Source organism: Eptatretus burgeri, chromosome 2, assembly GCF_056783735.1.
Source record: "Eptatretus burgeri isolate ZD-2024b chromosome 2, Ebu_testis_v1, whole genome shotgun sequence".
Classification (NCBI taxonomy): Eukaryota; Metazoa; Chordata; class Myxini; order Myxiniformes; family Myxinidae; genus Eptatretus; species Eptatretus burgeri.
Window position 1 is genome coordinate 44,684,441 of NC_140962.1, and position 27,724 is coordinate 44,712,164.

General features: G+C 41.9%; 1 protein-coding gene across 4 annotated transcripts in view; it reads left to right on the forward strand.

Annotated features, from left to right (window-relative positions):
- The window catches only part of VWA8 (von Willebrand factor A domain containing 8), a 321,146-nt gene that overhangs the window by 265,242 nt on the left and 28,180 nt on the right, over positions 1 to 27,724 (forward strand). For all 4 annotated transcript variants that reach the window (XM_085869177.1, XM_085869176.1, XM_085869179.1 and 1 more), the window contains 7 exons: positions 3,635 to 3,788; positions 4,960 to 5,041; positions 7,115 to 7,322; positions 12,747 to 12,858; positions 16,744 to 16,817; positions 17,005 to 17,087; positions 21,301 to 21,409. In XM_085869177.1, the coding sequence (XP_085725303.1) occupies positions 3,635 to 3,788; positions 4,960 to 5,041; positions 7,115 to 7,322; positions 12,747 to 12,858; positions 16,744 to 16,817; positions 17,005 to 17,087; positions 21,301 to 21,409 (822 nt within the window). The remainder of the gene's footprint in view (positions 1 to 3,634; positions 3,789 to 4,959; positions 5,042 to 7,114; positions 7,323 to 12,746; positions 12,859 to 16,743; positions 16,818 to 17,004; positions 17,088 to 21,300; positions 21,410 to 27,724) is intronic.

Here is a 27,724-nt window from a genome sequence, read left to right on the forward strand (position 1 = left end):
TATTTGAACGAATTAATTTAATTTCTTCAACTGCTGTGGGCGCGGCGAAGACCGGCTTTAGAGTTAAAGGGATCTTATATTGTATGCAGCCACAGCCTAGCCAGCCGTTCCTAATCAAGCATTGAATTGGAGTGCTTGCTTGAGTGCTTAAACTACTTTCCAAATGCCCTAGAGTCGATAGCGGTACATTTCGTGCTCTGAATGGGATGTCCAGTCGGCAGTTGCTACAAGGTGGAGGTACATGATTTACAAAGGTTATATGGTTTCACTTTATGGGTTTCAAAGCAAAATATATTTGATAACACCTGATTTCTGAGCTGTTTGCCAGATTAATGTGTTTTCTAAATGACAGAGCCCAATTTTTTTTCACCTGTCACATGACGATTGGCAGCTCTTTATAAAGATCCATGTTTATGCACATCTCCCTGAAACGCCTATAATGCAATGTTGTTTTTATAATTTGTTTTCTGAAATTCCCCCAAAACAATGGTGAAAACTACTCAAGGTTTTTGGGTTGTACACAGAACGTACTGTCGGCGGTAATCACACTGACCCCAATATGCCGATTCCTGAAGAATTGCCGATATCGGCCAAGTGTGTGTGTGTGTGTGTGTGTGTGTGTGTGTGTGCGTGCGTGCGTGCGTGCGTGCGTGCGTGCGTGCGTGCGTGCGTGCGTGCGTGCGTGCGTGCGCGCGCTCGTTCGTTCGTTCGTTCGTTCGTGAAGCATAACATTTTCTCCCTCCTAACTCCCCTCCCCCCTCCCTCTCTCTGTCCCATCCTCGTTCCACCCCCACCTAATATAGAGCAGCACCCTCCCACACATCCCTCGCTCTCTCCAGACATGTCCGGGTGGTGTTTGTCTATGGGCGGTGTTTGTTTCTGGACTGCATTTATCTCTGGACATGTCTGGGCGGTGATTGGCCCGGGCGGTATTTATAGTATCATCAGTAGAAAATGGATTTCATACATTATTTTGTTTTCATCTTCATTGTTATTCTATGGAAAAGCATTTTGATAAGACGACGAATCGTAATTAACGCTCCACCGCACGTCTGCCTTCCCTTCCACTCACCTCACATTGCCTTCCCTTCCCCCACCCCTTCTCACTCTCCCTCCCTCCTCGCTTCCCCACTCCTCCACACTCCTCCTCCCTACCCTCTTTTTTTCCTCCTCCACTCTCCCCCCCTCTCTCTCCTTCACCACTCTCATTCTCTCCCCTTCTCCCCCCCCCCCTTTAGTATTCCTGTCAGCAAAGCGACAGGTCGTATTTGATCGTTTTGAATGCCAATCCGTCATTTTTGACGGGTTTTTACACTAGTCTTCAATAAGCTTCACTTTGGTGTGTCATTGACAGTTGAAGAGACACATAAGTTTAGGTTTGACAGGAACAGTAGGTGGAAGCACAGACCTTGAGCAAGGAGACTTGGGTGATCACGATGAAAGAAAAAGCAATGTGGTGTATATCTCAAAGTCCATATGCATAGCCATATACAATGTGGCCAGTTATGGCTGGTATCTGTTTTGCTGCTCGAGCACAGAAAACAGCTTGTCAGCATGATCAGGTCGATGCATTCAGCAGGTCTCTCTCCAGTTCATGATTAATCAATCAACAATGAACAAGTGTCCATGCAACACATGGCAGTTGATGAATTCATGATGAAAACTGTAAAATTGTGTCAAATATCTGCCAAGGAGACAGAAGAGACCCTGAATGCTGCGTTTATTTCACACTGTTCTTCCCCAATGAAAGATGAGAATGTCATCACCAGCTCTTTTTTTTTCTCGTCAATTCCCATAACTTTGGCATCCTGTGTATTGATGCAGTGCCCTTGCAAATTCAACCAGAATGCCAGCGATAAATCACTTCTTTGCAAAAGACACTGTGGAATCTTTAATATCCACCAACTAATATTACCAGATGGGCCACATGGTTTAAAATCCACCTGGCAAAGGATGTACACATGGATCTCCCTTGATGTGAAACATCAGCATGACAGTTTATAGCTTTATATATGGTTACCCAGTGTGGACTGGCATGTACACTAACCCAAGTCGGGCCAGCAGATTAATCATTAAGGTCATTAATGAGCCAGTTATGTTATTGCTCACAACATGATTGGGACATCGTCAATCTCTGAAGATTATCTCGGTTTTCTGGAATCCGAGAATCCAAATCCACAATTTTTTTGAATGAATTCCATTTTATAGTTTTTAGCTCACCTGGAACGTGGTTCTGGGGAGCTTATGGGATGGCGCGTTGTCCATCCGTTAGTCAGTTTGTCCATCTGTCGACAAATATTTTTAACTTCTCTGAAATGACATACGATTTCAATGAAACTTTACCACAACGTTCATCACCATGTATGTACCACAGTTTGTTCATGGCATTTAAAAATTAATCCCCTAAGGGGGTCTATGGGGGTTGCCCCCCCAAAATAGGTATTTGCTTTCTTCTCCAAAACTACACACACAATTTCGATGAAAGTTGACCACAACTTTCATCACCGTATGGACCAAAGCTTGTTCATGCCATGAAAAAAAATCGAGGTCTAAGCGGGTCGATGGTGGTGGGGAAGGTGGTTGCCCCCCACGATGGGTATTTGCTTTCTTCTCAGAAACCACAAATTCCGATGAAACTTGACAACAACCTTCATCTCCCGTGATGTACCAAAAGATTGTTCATGACATGAGAAAAATCAGTCTCGGGGGTGTAAGGGGGGGTTGCATCCCAAAATACCGTATGTATTCGCTTTCTTCTCTGAAACTACACACAGAATTTCGACCACAACCTTTGTCACCCATGATGTACCAAAGATTGTTCATACCATTAAAAAAATCAGGGTCTAAGGGGATCTATGGGTTTGCAGGAGGGGGGGGTTACCCCCAAAAGAGGTACTTGCTTTCTTCTCAGAAACTACACGTATAATTCTGATAAAAATTGTCCACCACCTTCATCATCCATGATGTACTAAAGGTTGTTTACGACATTAAAAAAATTGGGTTTAAGGGGTTCTACAGGGGGTTTCCCCCCCAAAATATGTACTTGCTCTCTTCTCCGAAACCACACACACACAATTTCGATGAAATTTGACCACAAACTTATCACCTGTGATGTACCAAAGTTTTTTCATGGCATTAAAAAATAATTCATCGGTATTTACTCTCTTCTCCGTTTTTATATTTTATGGGTCATCCATGACTACCAGTGGTTCCCTGGTTATCTTATCCAGCCGTTACCAGGTGAGCGCCCAGGGGTATTGCCCCGATGTTTGTAGTTGCAATAACAATAAATTATGATTTAAAATTGGAGCCTTCCCATGAGGGAGGTAAAGGTGTCAAATACTTTGAGAGCTGTTGACCAAGGCAACTTTAAATTTTCCATCTCCATATTGATTGCTGACACCAGCTATGGAATGTGATATTCCCAGATTGCTGACACCGGCTATGGAAAATCAGATATGGTCAAATATTTTGAGAGCAATCGAATTTTCATGGAATTAATTTGTACACTCCTTGCCAGTCTCGGTAGAAAATATTAATGTTTCATGCATAGGAGCAGCTTTTTCCAGTCAGAATATACTTTGAGGATTAATTAAAATTACATTCTAATTATTTTTCTTTGAAAATTTTCCAGCCCCCATATCAGGTACAAATATGGCCCCGAGAAACCTCTCTACCCTTCAGAAACCAATCCTTCTGCTCTCCTGTGGCATTCCTGCCCAGCTGTGGCCAGATTGTGCGAGCTCTACCTGCAAAGCAGGTGCCTCTGGATTTGTTTCACTCTCAGGGTGGGTCCCATTCTTTGTGTACTTTATATGGAATCAAAATATATTTTGCAATTCGCTGAATGCTCACTTAAAATGCCTCTTCTTTTTTTCAATTCAAATTCTGAGGCTAAAACTGATGTGAGGTGCAAGGCTGACAAAGCAACCATATTGATCATGGAGAATGGGCAAACAAAGTCCAGATTATCACTTCAGCCAGAGCAAAATTGCAATGGGTACTCAAGGACAATGAGAAATTCAGCAAGAATGTGGAAGTCATGGGTAAACAAGAGAGACAGCATTCGTGAGAGCATTGCATCAGGGCTATTGGATGTATGCGAAGGGGAATTAGGTGGTTTGGTTTATTTGTTTCTCCTCCTCATGCCATTTGTCGCATAAAGCTACCGAGGCAGTATCATGAGCTAGCGGTTACAATCCTAGGAGTCACCACTCTGACTCAGGATACTCAATTGAGAGTGTAGAAATTTCGAATTTGTTCATGATGCTGGCAATAGCTCACCTACTCTTCCTGCAGGACACCATGGGATATTTTAACATTTTAACGTCCACCAAGGAATGCTGGTAGATGGAATGCCCAGTTTAACGTCCATCTGAGGGATGGGCACACACATTGATGAATTGCCCTGCCAGTGAAACACCAGGATGACAGCTTAGGGGCAAGTGTGCGTACAGCTAGGCTATTCTGCCAACCCCAAAATTAGATTGTGGTTCACTGCCATTACAAAGCTGAAAGGAAAGGTTGATGAGATGATAGATTCAGGAAGGTATCGACCCTGCTCCCCATATACTATGTATTGAGCTCTGCCCATCTACTGTTATTTTTGATCTTTTCTATACTACACAATGTCTATGAAATATCATTTTAAAAAGGTTACTAAATACAGAATTTTGATCAAACACTTGAGCCCTTGCTGCAAGAAAAAATGTCATTGACCTCTCCTTTTTTTAAAAAAAAATCAAGCGCTTTGGGGGTAACAAGTCGAGGATAACATTTTATCACAAAATGTTTTGGTTATCTTGCAAATAAGAATATTTTAATTTTGTTTGGTGCTACCATTTCATCTTTTCACATTTGCACATGGAAATTTAGCAAATTAATAATAACCAGCTGTTGCAGTGCAATGTGCATCACATTAAATGATTTGGGATGTACTTGCTGGTCTGTTCTTTCCAGGTGAGAAATCGATGCATTATTCTGGTTACCTGGAGGTTACGGACTTGGGCACCCAAACAGTGAAGTACATCGGTGTTCCGAAGTACGTTTGGAAATTGTTTGCTAGTCCTTCCGCAACTTAGCAGAAGACGGGGTTTTGCAATGACTTCTGTGTGTCTGTCCGTGTGTCTATCAATACGGGCCTTAACCTTTTTTACCATTTGAGCTTTTGTCATCAAATTTTCAATAAAGCTTTGATATGAGGTTATGGAGAAGCCAAATTAGTAATTGTGTTAAAATAATTTTCATTATTGCCTCTGCCACTGAAGGTGAAAGGTTATGTCTGTCTGTCTGTTTGTTTGTGTGCAGGGGTATCTCAAAAAGTTGTGCACGGATTCAGATTAAATTTTGGTGGACAGGTTGGGTGTGTGACAAGGATGAACTGTTTAGATTTTGGTGAAAATCCAGATCCAGCGACTAGAATTTTAAAAGTGATTCTTCACCATTGAGAGATCGGGACAAAAACGATATATAGCACGATATCTCAAAAAGTTGTGCACGGATTCGGATGAAACTTGGTGGACAGGTTGGGTGTGTGTGTGAACAGGACAAATTGATTCGATTTTGGTGAACATACGAATCAAAATCCGGATACGATACTTTTTTTTAATTTTTAAAATGATTCTTCACCATTGAGAGATTGGGCCAAAAATGATATATAGCATGATATTTCAAAAATTTCCTGGGCCCAAAATGTTCGACTGGATAAATATATGGTGGTTCCTTTGACTTGTAGAAATTTGTGTTGATAATAATCGATAATTATTTTCAGGTGCTCTGTTGTAACTGCTTGGCGATGGCAGCAGGTGTTTGATTCTCCGCTCAAATTGTCTGTGTGCATGTGCCGATAGCTGGATCGAGATGTTCCAGTTTCGAGCGACGGCTGTTTCTTCCGCTTTATTCTGGGGATGGCATCCTCTCTCAATTGCTGTGGATAACAACAAGATCGAGCCATATCTGTTGTTTCATAATGGTGCTCCGATGTAAAATGTTCCGAGCACAAAAGCAAACACCTGATCCACACCTGATTTTGTAGACCTGATCCAGACGTGGCTATTTCGCACAAACCTCGTCCAATTTCTGGCAAACTTTTAGGGTCTTTCGGCCATTGGTGTGACAAAAACCATCTCGGTTTGCTCTGCTTTACAAGCACCAAGGGCGCATAGACTCAACATACTTGTGGAAAATCGAAAATTAGTCGCCGTTTGAGTTAAATCTTAACGTGATGTAACCCGTAGACAGTACAGATACGATGGTCGATTTCCGGCTGTGATGTCATGGCTATTGTGAAGAAGAAGAAAATTTCGAATTTTATTTTCAAATTTACCTACTTTATATTTTGGAAATCAGAAAACGATGACACATATCTATTTTGTTGGGTATCAAGGGATAGATTAGCATTGAGGTTGTCTGAGCATTTAGGTTCCTCTTTAATGATAGACGATAATCGACTGCATCGTTTCTTGTTTTTGAAATTAGTCTTTTATTCCAACTTGATGGCCACAAAGGAGTTTAATGGAACAGTAAGTGTGAATAATAATAAGAAGAAGCAGCTTGTATACACACTATATCCTGCTTTGTTTTCACATCACAAGTCTGATTTATCACCACCTAAATACCCTTTGACTTGCTTTGAGGTAGGCAAGAGATCATGCATCTCAAATCTCTTGTCCAAGGTACATTGCATACATGGGGAAAAGGCATGGTAGGGTACGGGGAGCAGCTTGGGAGGGGGGAGTGTGAGGTTAAAATCGGTGAACATGACTGTAAATGTTTGCCATGCATACTGGAAAGATGTGGTGTGGTTGAAAATCCCAACACTATTGTGCTGTATTATGTAGATGTCTCCTGACCCTTGTTCCTCTTTTTAACAAGTCTAGAAGCCAAAGCAGACAAGTCGCACAAGTCAAATTTTTGGTTATTGATTATTTATCAGACTTTCATCACAGAACTGTAAAATCCATCGACAATTAGAGCCGATACAAGTGTGTGGATTGGGGTGAGGGAAGCACTGGCTTAGTTTTTGTTTTGTTTGTTTTTTTACAAAAACAAGTCCTTGTAACCGTTGATATGCCATTCTAACACTGATTGGCCCATGACTCATGCACTGTGCCAGTCCAGCTGAAGATCATCCATACTCTGGGTGGCTTGCACGACTCTCAGAAGCCGGTTTCCTCTTAGCTGAGATGGAGGATGGCACGGGTGTGATTACAGTTGATACAGATGGCCGTGTACGCACCTGGGAAACGGAAACGATTTCTCTCCAGCGCTCTCTCTCTGAATGGCGAACAATGGCTGGGGCGGCAGATGACAGGCCACTGCAGGTTTGTTTCGGTGTTTAAGTGTCCCGTTTACTAGCCGCTGCATTCACTATCGTTTTGCCTTTTTATTCCCCTGACTTTGTCATGGGTGTGTAACTTGGGCATTGAACCCTCATGTTATTTTGTTAAGTACTAACGGAAGCCCGTGGTAAAAATACCATGATAGAAAAAAAAATAACCGGAAGCCTTTTATTCTTGCACTGGTTGAAATAGCTCAAAGTCGAAGGTTATGTAATAAATGTCTTGAGTTGTAAATGTATTCACCTGAGGTTTAAAAGAAAACAAGAGAGTAAAATTAGTTGAACAACATTGATTTATTTAAAATATTTGATTGGGGTAAATCTCGGTTCTCAGTGTTGCACTATCTGCACTTGATATGCATGAAGATGCAATATCTTGTGTTCAACTTTGTTTTTAATATTATTTCCCTGTAGATTTGGATTAATTTGAAGCAACTTTTAATCAACAATTATTTCGCTCGTTGCCGTGTTGCAGGGCAGGGGACAGACAGACAGCATTCACCTACTATATATATATATATATATATATATATATATATATATATATATATATATATATATATATATATATATATATATATATATATATATATATATATATATATATATATATATACCTCGCGGAGACCCACGGAACATATCCATAATAAAAAATGTGACTTCAAGTCGTCAACTCACCCCCCACCCCCTACTCACAAACCCCAAGTAATAAACCCTCTCTCGAAAACCCCAAGTCCTCAACCCCCTCCCCCTTCACAAATCCAAGTCATAAACCCTCCCCCAAACCCCAAGTCCTCAGAACCCCTACCCACCACCATAACTCCTCAAACCCCCCCCCCCCATCACAACTGCTCAACCCCCCCTCTCACCCACCCATCACCACAACTCCTCAACCACCCACCCCAACGGAACACAGAAACTGTGATCAAAACAGCAACGGCATGGCTATTTATTTATTAAATATGCACATTAAGTCTCTTGGTCTCTGATTGATTTGAGTTGTCGTGATCGCAAATAGTTCAGTTATTAATCATCCTTTAAAGGACAGATTTGGTTGGGGATGATTCGAGCGTCCACACGGAAAGCACCCTGCGTCCAGTGCAGTGACCGCTCGGGCTCGAACCACCATTTGGGTGTTTTGTGTGAGGGAGTACCAGCAGGTTGCATAGCCAGCTCAGACATTCCACTGAAGCACGGTAGGGCTTGCCTCAACGACTTGCTTTGTACACATCATAAAAGTAAGTAACGACAGAAGGTTTCTTTCACAATGTCGTAAAATTACCAGAATTACTGAGGCAATGACCCGTATAATAATGTGGATTTTCTGGTGTGGTGCCTGGTCGAGTTTTTGAAGAGGAAATAGTCATCAACAAATAGGAAACAGACAGCCACCTTGATCACTCCCCCCCCCCCCCCAACAAAAAACAAACCTGGGTGTGAAGCAAAAACATGTTCACTACCTATGTGCATAAAGAAACATTGTGGTCAAATAGCTCTGGTAGATTCCAGTTGCACTTACCAGAGGTCTGAAGTATGAGGCCTATTTATACCTTCACAAGGCCCGTGACGCCTATTGGCTCCAAGTTTTTAATATTTGGTGATCCTTTTAACACTCCCATTGGTCATTTTTTCACTGAAGGGAAAAACTTATAGGGAGGGTATGGCAATTGTGAATATGAGAGCTCCGAAGAAGTCTTTGGCTTCGCTTATAACCAACACGGTGGCTAAATGATGTATTTAATGGGTGCAACATAATGTTGCACAAAATTGGATAGAGGAACCAGTGTGTTGTTACATCGATAGATGTACAGAGTAATGTCAACTTCCAAAATAATCATATTTCTTAATAGCAAAGATATTGTGGCATATTTCTTAACAGAAAATGAAAAAAAAGCTTTGAGAGCAATTGAGGCAGTGATCTGTTGCCTTCTACACCACCCAGGCTCAATTTTTTTTTGTCTGATTGAAAAAATTATAATTTTCCCGTAAGTTTGGATTAATTTGAAACAAGTTTTACTTCGTAATTTTTATTCTCTCCGAGAAGCATTTTCGAGTTTTAGTGTGGGATTGACAGACGGACGGACAGACAGACGACATTTGCCTATTACATTGTTACTGTCATTGGTGGAGTGTTTCAAGTCCCACACCTCACCAATGTGATGGCCGTGGGTTAGATAACTCTGAATCCAACGAGTCTATAAAAAGACCACGAACGCCATCTGCAGCACTTATCTCTGGCCAGATCTTCGTGCCTCGAGTCGGTTTACCGTACCTGTGAGATGACTAAAGCAGATGGGGAACAGTGCCTGCAGCTGCGTAGCAGCTACTAGTTGACCGAGCGAACCAATGCTACACGTTGCACTATTGTTATGTAATGGGCCTATTGGTTAATTGAGCTATTCCCAGAAGTGCTATCTCAGACCAAACCCGAGCAGGATAAGTCGAGACATGAAATGAACTTTTTAAAATTTATTTATTATACACAGAAATTGGCAGGAGGATTGGCAGTTAGGGAATTCAAATGCGAAAATTGCTGGAGAATTCAGAAAAAGGCAAAGCAAAGCATGTTCATAAATTTCCAGCAAGCATACATTCCCCTTGTTCCCTACGCGAGAATTCCTGCTCTCGGATTCCTTATTACAATGACTTAACACTTTCTCATTGTAATGGATTCAGACACCGCAAGAAAGAACACAGAGAGTGTGGGAAGAGGGGTTAAGAAATGAGAGTTTGAGAGATTAATTGTGGGGTTTTTAATCACCCCGACACACCTTTTGCAACCCCGGTTGAGTCTGCAATTACCCATGACTTAGCTGCCTCCTGTGCATCTCCTCCTGGTCAACTTCCTCTGCTCCAACAGTACCCCGATTGTATGGGGGTTGCTGGAATCTCTAGCCGAACGTCATGGTCTGTTTGGCTGTGGTATCTCGTGCCGAGTTGCTCAAGAAGGCAGTAACTTCGGAACAGCTTGCTGGAAACCGAGTTTTGTGGAAGGCCTGCTGAGGCCTAGATGTGCATCATGTCAAAAAAGCCCCTTACCATCTGGAAAGAAGGAAATGAAAAGAGTCAAAAAAGTGGGAAGATTGTCAAGAAAAGAAAGTCGGAAAGTGAAGAAGTGATGGCGATGTCAATGTGGAAAAATGCATGGAGAGAGAAAGTGCAGGGCAAAGTGGTCTCAAGCTTTGTTCATTCAGAACTCGATCATGCAACTCTGGTCTATTCGTCTCGCCTCTCCAAGCTCGAAGATGACCAGAGCAGACCAGATGAGAACCCTGAACTGTCTTAAGATTCGGTGTGTTTCCCATTATTATTCCTTCTCTTTCCCCCGTTTCCTTGATCTCCAAGGCTCCCCATTGGTGTAGAGTTTGCGGGGTCAGACAAATATCCCGTGATGGTGATTGGCAGGGTCTTGTCTCCCAACGCAACAACAATGCCTGATTGGCAGAACTTCACCATAGTGATCCTTTTTCCTGGAAGGCAGAGGGGCTTGGAAGCCTGACGCACCTTTCAATCTATGATGGATGGCTTCCTTTTGGGGTGAATTGCGATGCAGCTCAAGCACACTCTTTCTGACAAGAACCGATTGCGCTAGCTCGATGCACCCTAATTTTTCCACAAAAGAAAGGGGCGTGTGGAGGTCTGGGTGGGAGTTGTAGTGCACTTGGTGCAAGATTTAGAAGATAGAGAAGGTGAAAGAACACAAACTTGTGCTCACTCACATTCACAATGCACATCTATCCCCATGTACACAATATAACTTAATTGCTGAACAGAATACTACAATATACCTAGCTTTAATCCTACGTGTATGTGATTTATTCTCATGGGAGGTGCACAAAGTCCTCACTGGGCTCACAACCGTCACATTACAGCATATACACATTGGTACCTGGTGGTGTCTCTCTCTTTTCTTGGTGTAATCAGAGAAAGAGTTTGGAATTTTACCAGCGCACCAGCACACAACGGCCTACAAGTTTCACAGGGCACTTCAGTGTTTGTCTGAGATTATTACTCGCAGATGGGATAGCTGTCTTAACATTCACTCTGAAATGACAGCATAATTTGTCATGCAATGCACTGCCAGCAAAACATTGTGAAGACATTTTTACATCGTATCCTATTCCGGGAATGAAACTCAGACGAGACAGTTACCATATAAAGACAAGCATGCTACTTCTAAGCTACTCTGTCAGTCTGTTTTCACTATTGCTTCGTGAAAGTGCCGGATCTTACCGAGGTATATGTATTATGTATCAGATGTATCAGTGTATATGTATTCATATGTCTCAGATTTCATTAAGCCTGAACAAGGAAATGTAGACACAGGAAAATGAATCTCTGCCCATCTAGCCTGCATTGCAACCCATCCAAAAAGTACAGCACTTACCACATGACAGGACAAGTAGAATAAATGACCCACATTAGGAAGGGAAATAGCCCACAGTGTATGGTCATACAAATGACACATTTTGGTGATGGAGGATGATGTGGAAGTGGGAGTGGTAGGGGGAGTAAACAGACACTCATAAAGAGGATGGATGAGGGACAAGTCATCTGTTGAAAATAAATTTTAGAAGGGCTGTTCACATGATCAGGAAGAAAAGAAGACTGATGGATTGTGGTGAGAGCAACATGTATGCGGCCACACTCCAGCAACGCACCACGTCACATCACACTCTCCTGACCCATTAACTCATTGAAGTCATTTATATATTTATTGCAGGCACCCTGGCCAAATTCCAAAATGCTGCCCTCTCCTACAGGTGGCAGTGCATCAGCGGCACAGCCACGCTTGCCCCCCTTTCCTCGTTCCCACCCCTCAACTACATAAATGATACAACGAGCATCCATGTGCGACATGTGCTCAAATAATGTATTTTCTGCCTCTATTTCTGTGCATGCAACCTATTAAAAATTTATGTATTTATTTATTTATGCATTTCACTTCCTTCCCAGAAAGCTATTCCAAACATATAGTAACAGCTGCAAAGTTTCAACAACATGAGATCTCATTTCCATTTTAAAAATATTTTTCTTAACCATATTTCTACCTTTTCTTTCCATTCATAACTATACCCAACTGTCCCTGAAACATTCTTGTCACCTAATGCTGAACCCTCAATCGTCATTGCCTTCGCACTTTTTTATACTATAAAGAGATCAGAAATGACTCCTGTGAAAACTGTAATTTTCATGATATGACTTCAAATTTAAAAAAAAACCCTGTGATTGAGAATAATGATGAGTCCAAAGATATTTGGGAGAGAAGGGGGATTGAACATGGCTTGAGCAGTGGGTAGAAGGTTTCGTGGAGAGCCAGAAAATAGAAAACTGGCAATGGTGGAAGATGCTTTTTTTTCCCCTTCACTGCAAAGGACATGTGTTTTATCCCTCTATTTGGGTGCAGGTCACTGTACAGAAGGATGGAGCAGGTGGTGACGTTTCTGGTCCGAAACATGGACGCAGAGACCCTCTAAACACTCCCCACATTGGTGGGAATACATGGGCAGGAGGTACAGGTAAGGATGACATTTATTATTATTTTGAGGTTTCCCAAGTCAGTGTCGTTGCAAAATATATCGTTCGTTCTGGGGGTTGTATTACTTATAATGTTATTATTTCACTAATATTTATTATTATTGTTCCAATATATCTCATGACATGTTTTCTCAGACACTGCGACACCGATAACCCTACAATTTCATGGGGTTGTTACAAATCATGAAATTTAGTATACAGTATGTCCTTGGATCAGGGGTCAGCAACCTTTTTTGTGCAAAAGAGCCAACCAAAATTAAAACCTTCAGCAGTTGATGCACAATGAGCCAATCGTACAATTTAAACACACAATTAACGTAGCGTACTTCATTGTAGAAATGTAATTATGAAATAGTAAAAAAAAAAAAAAAATAGAACTGCCACTTTATAACTGCTGGCAGTGATGACCGGGTACCCAGACGTCCGCCTTTGATACAACATGAGACTTAAATGAGAATTGCAAAGTTTCCCTTCAATAGGATAGGTGGTTCCAGAGAAAACATTATTTAATAGTGATACAAATACAGCTCTGCTTCGAGACAGCGCAGGACTGACGAGTAACGAACTGGGAAGCACAAAGTGTTCAATCTATCTATTACTGATGCAGTTAGCCCTTTTTCCTGGGGACATCGTTGGCTTCAATTGAATTGCTATTCCTGTACCCTCAAACGCATTCAGGTGCAGCCAAGTGAGCCTTCTGGAAAAAAAAACAAAAATCTAAAAGTTCTCAGATTCCAATAATTAAATAATTCTGGCTGCCAAAACGCATGGCTGATCGGGTTGAAATGTTAAACCCACGTTTAACATGTCGGCTAAATTATAATTGTGAAGTTTCACATATATAGAAGCAGCGGTTCCAGAGTAAACATTAATTAATATTTATCCTTCAATCCAACATGGCTGCCAAACCATGTGACCTATCAATTATAAATTAACAACCTTATATTCACTGCTCGTGTGCAATATGTTTTGAAGTTTCCCCTTGATCTGTCTAGTCGTTCTGCTTCCAATCGTGCAGTGGAACACATTTGTGAAGTTTCGTGTTTATCGGATAAGGTGCGTTTTTCTATCCAAGACGGCCACCAAACCATGTGACAAGTGACGTCGTAATTTTAAGGTGTATGCAGGCATGGGGGGTAGATTATAGTAGCCAAGTTTCGCTTCGATAGGTTGTGTGGTTCCAAAGAAAACATTATTTAATATAATTCTTGAATCCAACATGGCTACCAAACCATGTGACCTATCAATTAGAAATTCACAAAATTATATTCACTACTCGTGTGCAATATGTATGTGAAGTTTCCCCTTGATCTGACCAGCCATTCTGGAGATGTTTGGAGGTTTTAGGGTAAATTCAATATGGCCACCAAACCATGTGACCTATCAATAAAAAATTAACAAACTTGTGAAAGGATGTCTTGGGGAAAGTGTGTGTGAATTTTTGCCTCAATCTGTCCAGACGTTCTGGAGAAGATTTTTTTAAGTTTATTAATTTTCAATCCAAGATGGCTGACGAACCATGTGACCGATGACATCATAAATTTACATTCTGCCTCCAATCCTGTGGTGGAATATGTGTGTGAAGTTTCGTGTTAATCGGATAAGGTGCGTTTTTCTATCCAAGATGGCCGCCAAACCATGTGACTTGTGATGTCATAATTTTTACTGTGTATGCAGACATGAAGGACGATGATAGTTACAAATTTTCGCTTTGATAGGTTATGTGATTCCAGAGAAAACATTATTTAATATTTTTTCTTGAATCCAACATGGCTGCCAAACCATGTGACCTATCAATTAGAAATTAACAAACTTATATTCACTACTCGTGAGCAATACTTATGTGAAGTTTCCCCTTTATCTGACTAGCCGTTCAGGAGAAGAGGATGTTTGAAGGTTTTAGGGTAAATTCAAGATGGCCACCAAACCATGTGACCTATCAATAAAAAATTAACAAACTTGAAAAAGGACGTCATGGGGAATGTGTGTGTAAAGTTTCCCTCAATTTGTCCAGCCGTTCTGGAGAAGAAGATTTAAAAAAAAAAATTCAAAACAAGATGGCTGCCGAACCAAGTCACCTATGACATCATAATATATTTTTTCTACGGTGAATTGTTGTGTAGATGAGGCTCAAGAAATTTCAGATTTTTCCGATGCAACGTTCTACTTGACGAATTTTCACCGGGATACCGCTTTACTGATGACGTCACGAAAAATCACCCGTGTTCCCGATGGGGAGTTCATTAAAATGTATGAAGCGAAATATTTTTCCATTGCACGGTTTCAGAGATACAGAAGTCCAAAAATTATCATTTTTTTCAAGATGGTGCCTGTACCACATGACATATGACGTCATAATTATCAATTAAGTTTGCTATCAAAACAGATACATACTATGGTGAAAATTTCGTGTCGATCGGACTTACCGTTCCTGAGAAAATGATTTTTAAAGCGAAAGAACCTGCAAATTGCCAGTGGAAAAAGAATAAATAAGAAATAAACAAAAGAAAAACAATAGGTTACCCAGTCCATTTGACTGGGTACCCTAATTATATTATACAGTAAACCCTCAAATATCGCAGGGGTTACGTTCCTAGAAAATGCCGTGATAATTAAAACCACAATAGTGAAAACCAAGGGCCAATGGGAAAAGGGGGGTTCAGTTCCTGGGCTTTGAGAAAAATATAGAGGAAGGTTGGCAGCAGCCAGAAATAAACACATCACAATTGAAATAAACATGTAAAATATACATAAAGCATGTTGACATTGAAATAAACATGAAAATAAAATAAATAGATTAACTAAAATACAAGAATTTTACCTTTTCAATTTATTACAAAACAGCATGATGTTTTATTACAAAACAGCCTTTTAAATGGGTGAGGTGTGTCTCCCATTATTAACTTGTGTGTCTACTAGATTTTGTTCATCGAGAATTTCAGGATCTCCATATGTCATTTCCTGTTCGATGTCGATTCATTGTTAAACTTCATTCCCGTATGCTGGTCTGATTACTACAATTAATGATGCGCGAGAAACTTGTGGTGTCGGAATTGTGGCATCGTAATGTGGTGTCATTCTTACCTTGCTTGATTGTTTTTTGAGATTTCATCCATCCCTCTATGTTTTTACAATTTTTTTTTTTCTCCTTGAATATAATATGAGGGGGCACCGTTGTTGTTCCATTCATGGAATTTCATTGTTTGAGGTTGTCTCATCCTCAATGACCTTGTCATCTTATTCATAATGAGACTTCATCCAGATGTTGTTGCACATTATTATATATACTGATCATATAAATTTAGTATGAAACATTTTGAAGAAAGTGTCACAAAATTAATACAGTACACACATAATTTTGCTGCACTCTGTCCGCATGATACTTTCTATGCAAGGTTACAGATCTTTTTGTAGCGCTGGGCCCATCGGGCTGTAAATCGCCCAGACTCCGATAATAGAGATCCTCCTACCACCTCTCCCACACTTCCCCCATCAAATTATGACTCCCCCTCCACCCTCCTATTCAACTCCCTATTGTCCCCCATGATGTTTGCTAAATTTGGTTGCAAACACTTAAATCGTAAAAGATCCCATCCCGCTCCCCCTCCCCTGACTTTTCCCCGTCCCCATTCCCAACCTATTTCCCCTCCCCCCCCCCCCACTTCCCCACACCCCCATTCCCCACCTGTCTCCTGTCCCCACCTATCTCCTCTTCTGACTCTCCCCCAGCCTCCACTAGTAACAGTAGCACGTCCTTTTTTCTTCTTTTTTTTTCAACAGCCCTTTGTCAAAAATACACCAAACGTTTTCTCCTATTGTTGTGTAAACGTTTCTGAGATAACCTTGTATTGTACCTCATTCTCCAGGTGGGAGAGACACAGCAGGGCTTGGTGGAATTGGAGGTCCTTACAGGCTGGATGCTGGTCATCCTGTGCACCAGGTATGTGGAGGCAGTAGTGCCTTTATTTGAGTGTTGTTGAAGAGTGCACATTACATTGTCTATTATTGCATTCAACACTCTTCATGATGGGGCCAAAAATGTGAAATGAGAGATTACTTCTAATGGAAGGAAAGTTCACAATGGTTATTTTTTCACAGTTGCCTTGTTTGTGATATTTGTTCTACAGGTCGGAGATGCTGATAAGGCTGCAGTCCCAGAGCATGTTCGGCAAGCGGCAAAGGAAATGGCACAGAAAGCTCTAAAGGACAGGTTAACGCCTTGGGAACACATCTCATTATAATGGGATAAAAACTGCCTGAAAATTTTATTTTGACTAAAAAATACATGTTAATATGAGTTCCTTTAGAAGAAATTTAATGCAAGAGGTGGCCAATGGGCCCATCAAGCCTGCACATTGGTGGCCAACATGTGGTTGTTTGTCCATTTCAATCCTTTTTGAATGCTGAGTGTCAAGCAAGGAATCAGCACGTACCACTTTTAAAGTTTTTGGTATGGGTTGAATTGAGCCGCCGACCTTCCAGATTCAGAGAGGACAATTTAACCGTTACGAAACCGAGTCTGGATAAATTGCTATTTCATTTTCACGCAATAAACCACTACGCAATTGTATAATGTTTTAATAAGGCAAGTGCACATAAAATTAGACATCTGCTATCACAAAGCATTCACCAAGGGAAAGCCTCCCTTGGCCCATGATCCAAAGATGGCCTTATTTTTTTCTGACCGCCATGTGACCTTGACCTTCAACATTTACGGATAGACTGTAAATTAGGTTAGACAATTTGTCCCCACCTACTTACTATCCATCCATAAAACTTAACATCATGAAAATCGGAGGACAATTATTCAAGTTATGATCAAAACGGTGTTTTTTTGTTCATTATGTCGCAATCTGAAAAATGTAGGTCAAGGATGCTAATCAAATGTTAGGTGCACAACTTCAGTGCAGGTACATTACTATGATGCAAGAACATCTTGGAAGGCCAAGCATTCTTTGAGATTCCGCATTGGCAAAATTGAGTGAGGACAAAAACGACCTTTTTTCTCAGACTGCCATTTTACCTTGACCTTTAACTTGGAGGTATGATGTAAATTAAGCGTAAATGTGCTTTGCTCAAGGCTATCTAGAGAGGGCAATTTCATTCTGTTCAGACAAACCCTCGTCGAATTTTGGTGAAAAATGTTAAAACGGCTTGTGAAAGATATGCTTTTGCATACGTATAGCTGCTTTATACATGGCTAGTGGAAGATATTGATGTGTTTCTGCGAAACCGTCGCTCCTCAAGGCTTCTTGTCCTTCCAGCAGCGGAGCAAGAGGCACACAACATGTCGTGGTCCCCAGGCAGTTATTTCATTAGCATTTGTTTCAGTTAGCCCTTCCCTCATGTCTGGTATGTATATGGGACAAGATGCACTACGAGGGATTCTAGTTCGAGCTTTAATTCCATCCTCTCTTCCTTTATCTATTTTATTTACCTACATTACTTCACACACACGACCTCTCTCTCATTCATGCAAGCATGCATGCCAGAGACCGCACGTGAACAGATAGCTTCATGAGCATATGCCGCCAAAACCCCATTCGAACCACGCGCCATTCCCAATGGATACTTTGTTTCAACCCGCTCTGTACTCGAACCACAATGCTACAACCTTCATCCAACCACCACAACGCCTCCCCAAAAAATCCCCACAACCTACACTCGCCCTCCTCACTACAATCGCAACAAATGCTTCAACCTTCTCACCGCAAACACCACAATGCTTCACCCACCTCACCACAATCGCTACAAAACACCACAACCTCAATCGCTCCATGTTAATTCATCATTAATTTCATTAATTCTGGAGCTCCATCACATGACCAAATTTGGGGTGAATGGGGCCATTTTCGGCTACGGAGCCCCGCAAGTGCGGTGCTACTTCTCAGGAAAGCATCTGCACACCAATGAGGTACTGGGGAACACCCACAGAGCGTTTTAATCCAAATTCGGACCCCTCCTTCGCTCAGCTTCTATAAAATAGCTGCGCAATGACCATTGTAGTCAGCGCGTCCGCCGGAGTCAGTGGGAGAGTCCGTCGGAGTGAGAGAGTCCGCCAGAGTCAGTGAGAGAGTCCACCAGAGTCAGTGAGAGAGTCCGCCAGAGTCAGTGAGAGAGTCCGCCAGAGTCAGTCGGAGAGTCCGTCACAGAAAGTCCACCACAGAGAGTCCACCACATTCAGTCTTCTACAGTCGGTCTCCAATAGTCTTCTGCAGAGGTCACACAGTCTTCTTCTCGGTGCAAGGTTGCTGCTTGTTTTAAGTGTGGAGGGAAGTCCTGGCCTGATCAGGGCGTTGGAGAGAAAGGCAAAGCAGAACGCTGAGTGGACGGAACGCTGGACCGATCATAGACTTTGTCACACGACATTATAAGCTATCCTCTCACACTTTCTGTCTCTCCCATCTTCTATCTTGTCTGCTGTGGACACACAAGAGCTAAAAGAGCAAACTACAGATATGCACCTCTTCCTTTTTCCTTCACTGCACCCTGCCTGAGTTTCATTGCACCTCATTTTGCACCTCCTCACTCAGACACCATGGACACCACCAGTTTTCTTCCCTCCTCTCCCCTCCTAAGTGATTGGGTTTGCGCTGGTCCATCAGCCGTGCCAGGTACCTTTGAGGTCATTTACTCCTCAAACTCTCTCATCTTTCCAGCTGTTCTAATTTCCTCAGGTGTGTGTGTGTGTGTGTGTGTGTGTGTGTGTGTGTGTGTGTGTGTGTGTGTGTGTGTGTGTGTGTGTGTGTGTGTGTGTGTGTGTGTGTGTGTGTGTGTGTGTGTGTGTGTGTGTGTGTGTGTGTGTGTGTGTGTGTGTGTGTGTGTGTGTGTGTGTGTGTGTGTGTGTGAGAGTGAGATGGTGCCTGTAATGTTTGCATGACATAAGATCGGGTTAGCTTGTATCGGGTTAGCTCTGCACTGTCTTCTTTTGTAAAGAATTGCATTTCTTTTGTTGCACCTCATGAATATTTGCTTTCCCCTGCTGTACATATTGCTGTGTATTAAAACCCTTCATTATTCACGTGCCCTTTCCTTGCCTTAAAAATAAATTGCTTACAGTATAAATGCACCCAGTCCATTCTGTCTTTTCCTCCATTCGTCTAGCATAGTGTGCGCACAGGTTAGCCAGGAAGTTCTACCCCACTAATTTTCTCTTATTAGCTGGTGCGAACTTGGCAGCTCTACTCGGCTACACCTGATATTGTAAGTGAACGCAAATATGCATTGAAGGCACAAAACTCTCTTGGTACGGTCAGTCTACCATAAACAGTAACACGTGATGTCGTGTAACCCTGTCATGATTGGCAGTACCAATCGGCATTTGTGGTTGCACAGCAACCCGTCAGCGCATGGAGTTATTTGTGGCCGGCGGCCTCAGGACCAGGTGTTCGGTAAGAATCCGAGTGCTTCCCCTCATGGTCGAACTCAAACCTCGGATCCGTAACAATATGTTTTAGAACTGTGTTATGTGCTCGGCTCGTGGAAGTTCGTTTTTTTTCCACCTGCAAAAGACCGCGAATAAGCAAAATACAGAGCCGCAAATGTCGAAGCAGGTCGTGATTTATAAACCGCGAATAAGCTAGGTTTGCGAATGGCAAATCCGCGAATATGCGGGGTCGGCGAATATGCGGGGTCTGCGAATATGCGGGGTCCATGAATATGCGGGGTCCACAAATAGTGAATCCACAAATAGCAGGGTCTGACAGCACTCCTCCATTTTCAGTGATTGTCAAAGGGGTTCAGCCCTCAACACAATGTGAAATCCAATGATCAGTCTCTGCTGCAAGATGGATTAGTTACACACTCACACATTTATTCCTGTTGGAACATGTCAGGTTTTTTGCAGCGGTTTCTGCAATAATTGCATGAACTATCAGCTTCGACAATACGTCATCGTATTGAATCTGCGAGCTCGATTATAAGGAAAATTACGGAACTATGATGAGCAAGACTGTCAGTACAGAATGTTCATCTGGCTTGTTCTAAAAATTGAGTGGCACGGGACATGGGCCGCTGCCTCCAGACAAACAAAAGCTTGGTCTTCTTCCAGCTGGATAGTCATGGTACTTTGAGCTCAGTCACATTTGTGCAAGATGAGTGAAACATCACCAAGCTACACAGCAGTGATTATTTTGACAAGGCCATTAGATAGTCTTAAGCACGAGTGAATATGTTTTACACCACGACACAACCTTATCACACTACACTAAATGGAGAACCACATATAAATTCATGCATAACATACTTGCTGTCTATAAAGCATCTTGTTGAAAGTCCAAAATAACCTTATTAATCAGTCATCGTGAATGCTTAGCGAGTCAAATGCAGCTTTTGGGTCTTTGAAAGCAATCAACAAAAGTCACGTTGATGCAATTTGCAAACTTTAAAGTTATGTCTGTGCTGCGTGCCTGTCATGTTCATAGATTGCGAGACATTGGAATGAGTCCACATGACGCGCAACTCTACGATCGATTCTCATCTGCCATCCGGCCACAGGTCCAGGCTCTTCGCCTCATTCTCGATGGTTTACAGGTGATTCCTGATGAAATCTCAATATTCTACCATGACCTTTTTGAGGAATTTGAGTTTTCAGAATAATAGCTATCAACAATTCTCTCAAATCCATGCCCATCTTTATATTCCTTTTCTGTTCTTCTTGTGCTTAGGTAAAGTTTTTTTTTGGGGGGGGGGGGGTGTTGGCTTAGCGATGGGAAACAACTTCTGGCAGGTAAAATGGAAACTAACTCAATTTTCTTCAGTCATGTCATTCACTACAAACAAATAATATGAGGGGATTCAATACCATGAATCCCTCCAGGTAATTCAGCAAAAAAAAATAAAATGCATTATTACCTCTGCCACCAAAAATGGACCGGTTATGTTTTCACCTCTGGCTGTTTGTCTGTGAACAGGATATTTCAAAAAGTTGTGGATGGATTCGGATGAAATTTGGTAGAGTTTTGCTGGAGGGGTTGGGTGTGTGACAAGGAAGAATTGCTTCAATTTTCGTGAATATCCGAATGTGGATCTGGATCCGAGAATTTTTTAAGTTATTCTTCACCATTAAGTAATAAGGCTCAAAACAATATATAGCATGATATCTCAAAACGTTATGGATAGATTTGGACGGAACTTGGTGGACAGAGTGGGTGTGTGACAAGGACAAATTTTTCGAATTTGGTGAAGATCTGTATCCAAATGCGATAAAAAAAAATTTATATTCCAAGTGATTCTTCACCATTGAGAGATGGGGCCAAACACGATATATGGTATGGCATGATATTCCAAAAAGTTGTGGACGAGTTTTGACAAAACTAGGTTGGTGAGTTGGTTAGGTGACAATAACAAGCTGATTCGATTTTGGTTCTGGTCCGGATCCAGATCTGACCTATCAGTGGGATACAAAACGTAAGCTGCTCAGCTTGGTGGAGGTATGCACTCAACCAAGTGCCATTCTAGTTGGTTAGTGTAATGCAAATTTTCCAAAAGAAATACATGGGTCCACAATTGTATCCTGTGAAGCACCCCATGAGGAAGGTGATTTAGTGATTGTGCTTTACCATACTGTCTACTGTGTTATTTGGGCTTTTAAAATGTAATTTGCATGTACAAATTCATATTCTGAGAAGTGTCTATTTCCTTTTCTGTCTTGGGTATCATGGTAAGCACCACTCGGCAGTGTTGTTGGGGAGTTGAATTCAAAAGTTCACCATCTCTAGTTTATGTTTGAATAGTTATTGTGTTATTGCAATTTCGTTATTATAGGGTGTAATTTGCCTCTTCTGTCCTGTCGGTGATGTCAAACATTAACAGTCACACACAAAGTCCACACTTTGTGTTTGACTCAGAAATGTCCCCAGGCAATAGGGCAGCACTGATCACATCCCATTGAACGGGATTTTTAAAAAGTACTCAGAATTTTTGATTTGATTTTATAATTTTCCTGAAGGTTGTGAACATTGGTAAAATTTTAGTCTCACCCTGAAGGGGATGCAAGACGATTGCAATGTGTCTGTCTATCTGTCTGTCTGTCTGTCTGTCCGCATCTATATATTTCCGCTTTAAAAATGGTTTTCTCTGCAACCGCCTATCCGATCAAAGCAAAACTTTAAACATAGGAGGGACTCCACATGGAGAATATTTTATTGATAACTCGTCATCTATCTGATCTATCACCCGATGTGAGTGAAGAATTAAATTTATGACGTTCATAACCCATGCAAAAAACTATGTGACATAATCGGATGCACGGATAATATGGCTATATGGATGGACCATAATAGCAGTGAGCCATAATAGTAGCTTATTCAGTTAACAATGGTATTTTTGTTCAGAATGAACATGCGAGGTGAGACTATCCCGGGAAAAATGATGGGGATACACTTCCTCGCTGTTGCAGTTGTTTTGAATCGCGCTACCTTTGGTGGTTTCGTGGAACTAACAAAGTGCTGCAGCACATTTCCAACAGACGGTGAGCTGGGAAGGGTAATCTCACTCATGGTTAGTTGAGGACCCCACCATTGAGTCCGTGACCAAGTGTCCAGGACCAATTTTACAATGCAGATTCTGGTACATGGGGCCAAAAAAAGAAATTTTAGCGAGGGTACCCCTCTCAAAAGTGCGGGCTAACTCCACCAGGGGGCGAAATTCAAAATGGCCGCCCAAAATCAATATTGTGGTTTAATTTCACTTCTAATTAGTCTAGAACATTCGTTTTGGTGTCTAAATCTATGTTTTTAGGGTCAAGGATTTCAAATCTGACCATAATAATTATGTATATGCAACACAAGAGGGCGTTTTACAATATATATGCCTATATGGAGACTTTTTTTGTCAGTTTTGGGCATACATTACATGATGGTCAGATTTAAATACTTATTATTATGGATGTAATTCTATAAACCAGCTGGCAAGTCTATATCTGCAGTGCATGTACAAAATCGTAGTCCAGTACGTACCGGTTTCTAGATGACAAAGTACAGATGACGTGGAAAATTTAAAATGACCTGAACTAGACTTGACACCGCGAAACACTGATATGCAGCGAAAGAGAGCGGTCATTCATACACTTGTACGGCTTGATGAAAACTACTCGGACAATTCCCCGAAGTCACAGCCAGTGGGTGCTTTTGCTGGTTTCCAGATGACAGTTCAACCTGTTGTAACAAAAAGTAAGCCATACTACTTCTTTACATATCCAAGTCCTCCAAACAAGATGGCAATACATGAGGTGATGTGCAGAGTCGCTGCGGCAGCAAAAGGCAAGAACATGCCTTTCATTCTGTTGGTTGGTGATCAACCTGTGTATGCCCACATTGTGCAGATCAAGTACGAACATCTGGAGGAATTTGGTGTCATCTTTCCCTTCATTAGGCCTTTCCACATGCATATCTCCTTCATATCTGCCATGAACAAACGGTTCTAGGGATCAGGCTTGTCAGATCTATTCGTGACAGCAGGAGTAATTGCAGACAGCTCAGTGGACCAAGCTTTAAAGGGCAAGCACTATAAACGTGGCATGAGGTGTCTAAGACTGATGTATGAGAACTTCAAAGTTGAAGGCTGGATGGATTAAGATTTTGAAGAATGAGAAAATGCTGCTCACACATACCCGTACAGTATACATTGTCAACAGGGTCAGGTCATCCTTGCATGGAATTGCCCAATCCAGTGAATCTGAACAAGCACACGGTGAAAATACCAGAAATCGACTGTAACTTCATGAAAAGGCTGTACAGGATTTGCAAATGTGTATTAATGAATTTGAATGCGACCCTTTCCATGTGGAAAACACACAGCTGAGATCTCTAATGTCTGGTGTTCTTGCTTCAGATGACCTTATCAAGGACTTTGAGTCAGCTTGGGATGATGGAGAAAATCAGTTCTCAGCCTTCTGCGAAGATCGAATGTTCTCAGCAACCAAGTCTTTCCATGCAAGTGTCAAGAAGAATTCTAGAAGAAGCTTCAGCAATCCTCCACCAACAAATGAACAAAAAGACAAAAGACCTGCAAAATCTGAAGAAATGGAAAACAAAGTAATGGCATCCATCATTGCAATGGCTGAGAAGCATAACAAAAAAATTGTTTTGGCAGATTTAATGGAGTACAGAGTCACTGAATAATGCTTACCAATCTTTAACATAAATGGCACAATGAGGAAAACTCAGAAATCAAAGCTGATTGCAGTCCTCGACTTGGAAAGCCTTCAACATTTTCCAGGTGATGATGTAGCCATAACTGACATGGGCTTCATGTGGAGGTTATCTCTTCCATCAGCTGAACAACGGAATAAACATGATGGCGAGGTGTTCACTTGGTCTGAGTATGCTTCAAACGTGCTCTCTTTAATACTGAGGCGTCACACATCCGCTGCCACACTTATCCTGGTGAATGATCCTTATGACTTACCATATACTATTGAGGACAGTGAGAGAAGTATGCGAGCAAGTAAAAATGGTAACGGAGGATTCAGAAACATTTTCATCAGAGCAGAGGAAAGCTTCCCATCACCGATATTACTTGCTGACCTCTTCAGTAGTCCAAGCAATAAACAGAGGTTGCAAGTATTTCTAAAGAACCAGTTCAGAATTATGTCAACCAGCCTCACAAACAAAGAACTGATTTACTCCGTCAGACCTGACTGCGAGAATCTCACCAGAGGGGTTAAAGTGTTTGACTATAAGTGCAATCACATCAAGGCAGATACTGTGATGATTTCATCTACTCACAGATTCGCAAAGTTGACTCTCAAGTACCAGTCATACTGGATGCTGAAGATACTGATGTTATGATGCTAGCTGCTCATGTTGCTCACAGGATTGATGGCATTTTAGGAATAAAGCACAAAGACACCATCATTGACCGTCATTCCCTCTGTGCAAAGAATGTTGCTGATGTCATCATACTGCTGTATGTGCATAGTGGTTGTGATACCACAGCTGCCTTTTATGGTCATGGCAAAAAATCGGTTTTTGAGAAAGGAGTGTGCAAAGAGGCCACACCAATTCTGCAGTCAGTTGGCAATGAAATTCCAGCCTCCAATGAAGTTCTGGACAACATGGCCATTTTCACAATGCGATACATCTATGGTGACAAAGTCAGCCAAACACTTGGTGAAACCAGAGCTCAGAAGTGGAAGCTTCTCAAAAGGAAGTCTACATCAAGAATGCCACCTGACAGAGATTCTCACAACTTGAAGGTGCAGCAAGTGAATTATCAGTCCGACCTGCTTCTCAACTTTGATAAAATGAGCGCATTCCATCCCCACTGAACAGTGGGTGGAGGCTGGACAATGGAAAATGTGTACCCCAGAGGTATAGTAAGCCAGCTCTACCAAAGGACTTAAGACAATCAATACAGGGTGTAGATGAGGAGGAGATGCCAACGTCTGATGAGAATGATATTGAAGATGATTATTACAGTGATATAGAGAATGATTAATTCAGTAGAATTTAACTATGACAAGTATGACAAGTACATGTATGTTCATGTTTGATATAGCTGTGTCAAAAGTTGTGCACACACATTACCTTCACTTTGGGACTTAAGAATTGATGATAAGTTAACTGTCAAATGTCATCAGTTTCTTGCATTTTTAACTGGGCTGATGGCATTCAAGGTTGTTCAGTCTAGTTATATATCGGAGTGGAAAAAAGCCCAAATATAGGCAAATATCGTGTAAAACGCCCTCTGGTCACTACCGGATTTAGGGATGGCCAGGTTGAGACCATGGCCCCAGGGCCCCCCACATTTACGGCCCCCCCACAATTTCAATGACATTTTGAAAATCCCTTGAAAATGTGCTTCTAAAGTTTTATTGTCAGTGAATGAAGATTGTAAACTCTTTGTAAGGATATCTTTTCAAAATTGTCCATCATTGTGAGGGTCCTTTTCAAGCTTTGGCTTTTTCAAGCCGTTTCTTCCACGGTCCACAGAACGGATCCAACGTGGTCAAAAATTCCCGGGGCAAGCCTCGGGCATTGGGGGCCCGCATTTGGATCTTTTTTTGGATCGATCATCGATGCTTCGGATGGTTGAGCGTGACCAACTAATTACGGCACTGCCCGCCAGAGCCCAGCAAGCACAGACAGAATACAGAGGTCCATTCAGAGGAGAGGTGAAAAGGTGAAAGTCGATGTGGCAAAACTAGGCTAGGGCAGCACATGGCCGGCAGGGGTAGTATTGTACACACTGAAACTGTGGCTGGCAGGGAACGCTGTCAGTACCCTGCTTACTGGCGCGCACAGCACAGTAACACGGTGTGACTTTCTATGTTCCAGGTGCGTGAAACATACTTGTTGTTCATGATTCTGGTACGTCCCACGTGCACTCTGACAATATCTCGGTTACTCTGTACCTACCAGCTGCAGAAACCACAATGAGCAGCTTCGGTGACGACAGGCACAAATCCAGGGCTCCACGGAAATATGACAGTGGTGCTCAAAAGCAGAAACGTTCCAAGGAAAAAGATGAAAGACACAAAGCCGTCGTCGACAAGACCCAGAAAATCTCAGAGTTTTTCACTCCTGCACAAACAGGCAATTCGTCCATGACAGAGGCTGGAACACCAACAGAGACAGAACAAGCGGATTTGGCAACGCAATCCCCACGTCAAGATTTGCCCAACATCTCGGAAGGTTCCACCGATGAAGAACATGCATCACATGAAGAAGCGCGAGACATACTGACTGATCCTGGACCTGGCTTTGCCAATTGCATTGGATGTTGGCCTCCTGAGCGACCGTCGTCAGAGATGATCGACGACTGGGCATCATGAGATTTGGAGCCCCTGTAGAATTTGACTGGCCCCTTTGATTCATCCATACAGTTCGTTGAACGTAGGAAACG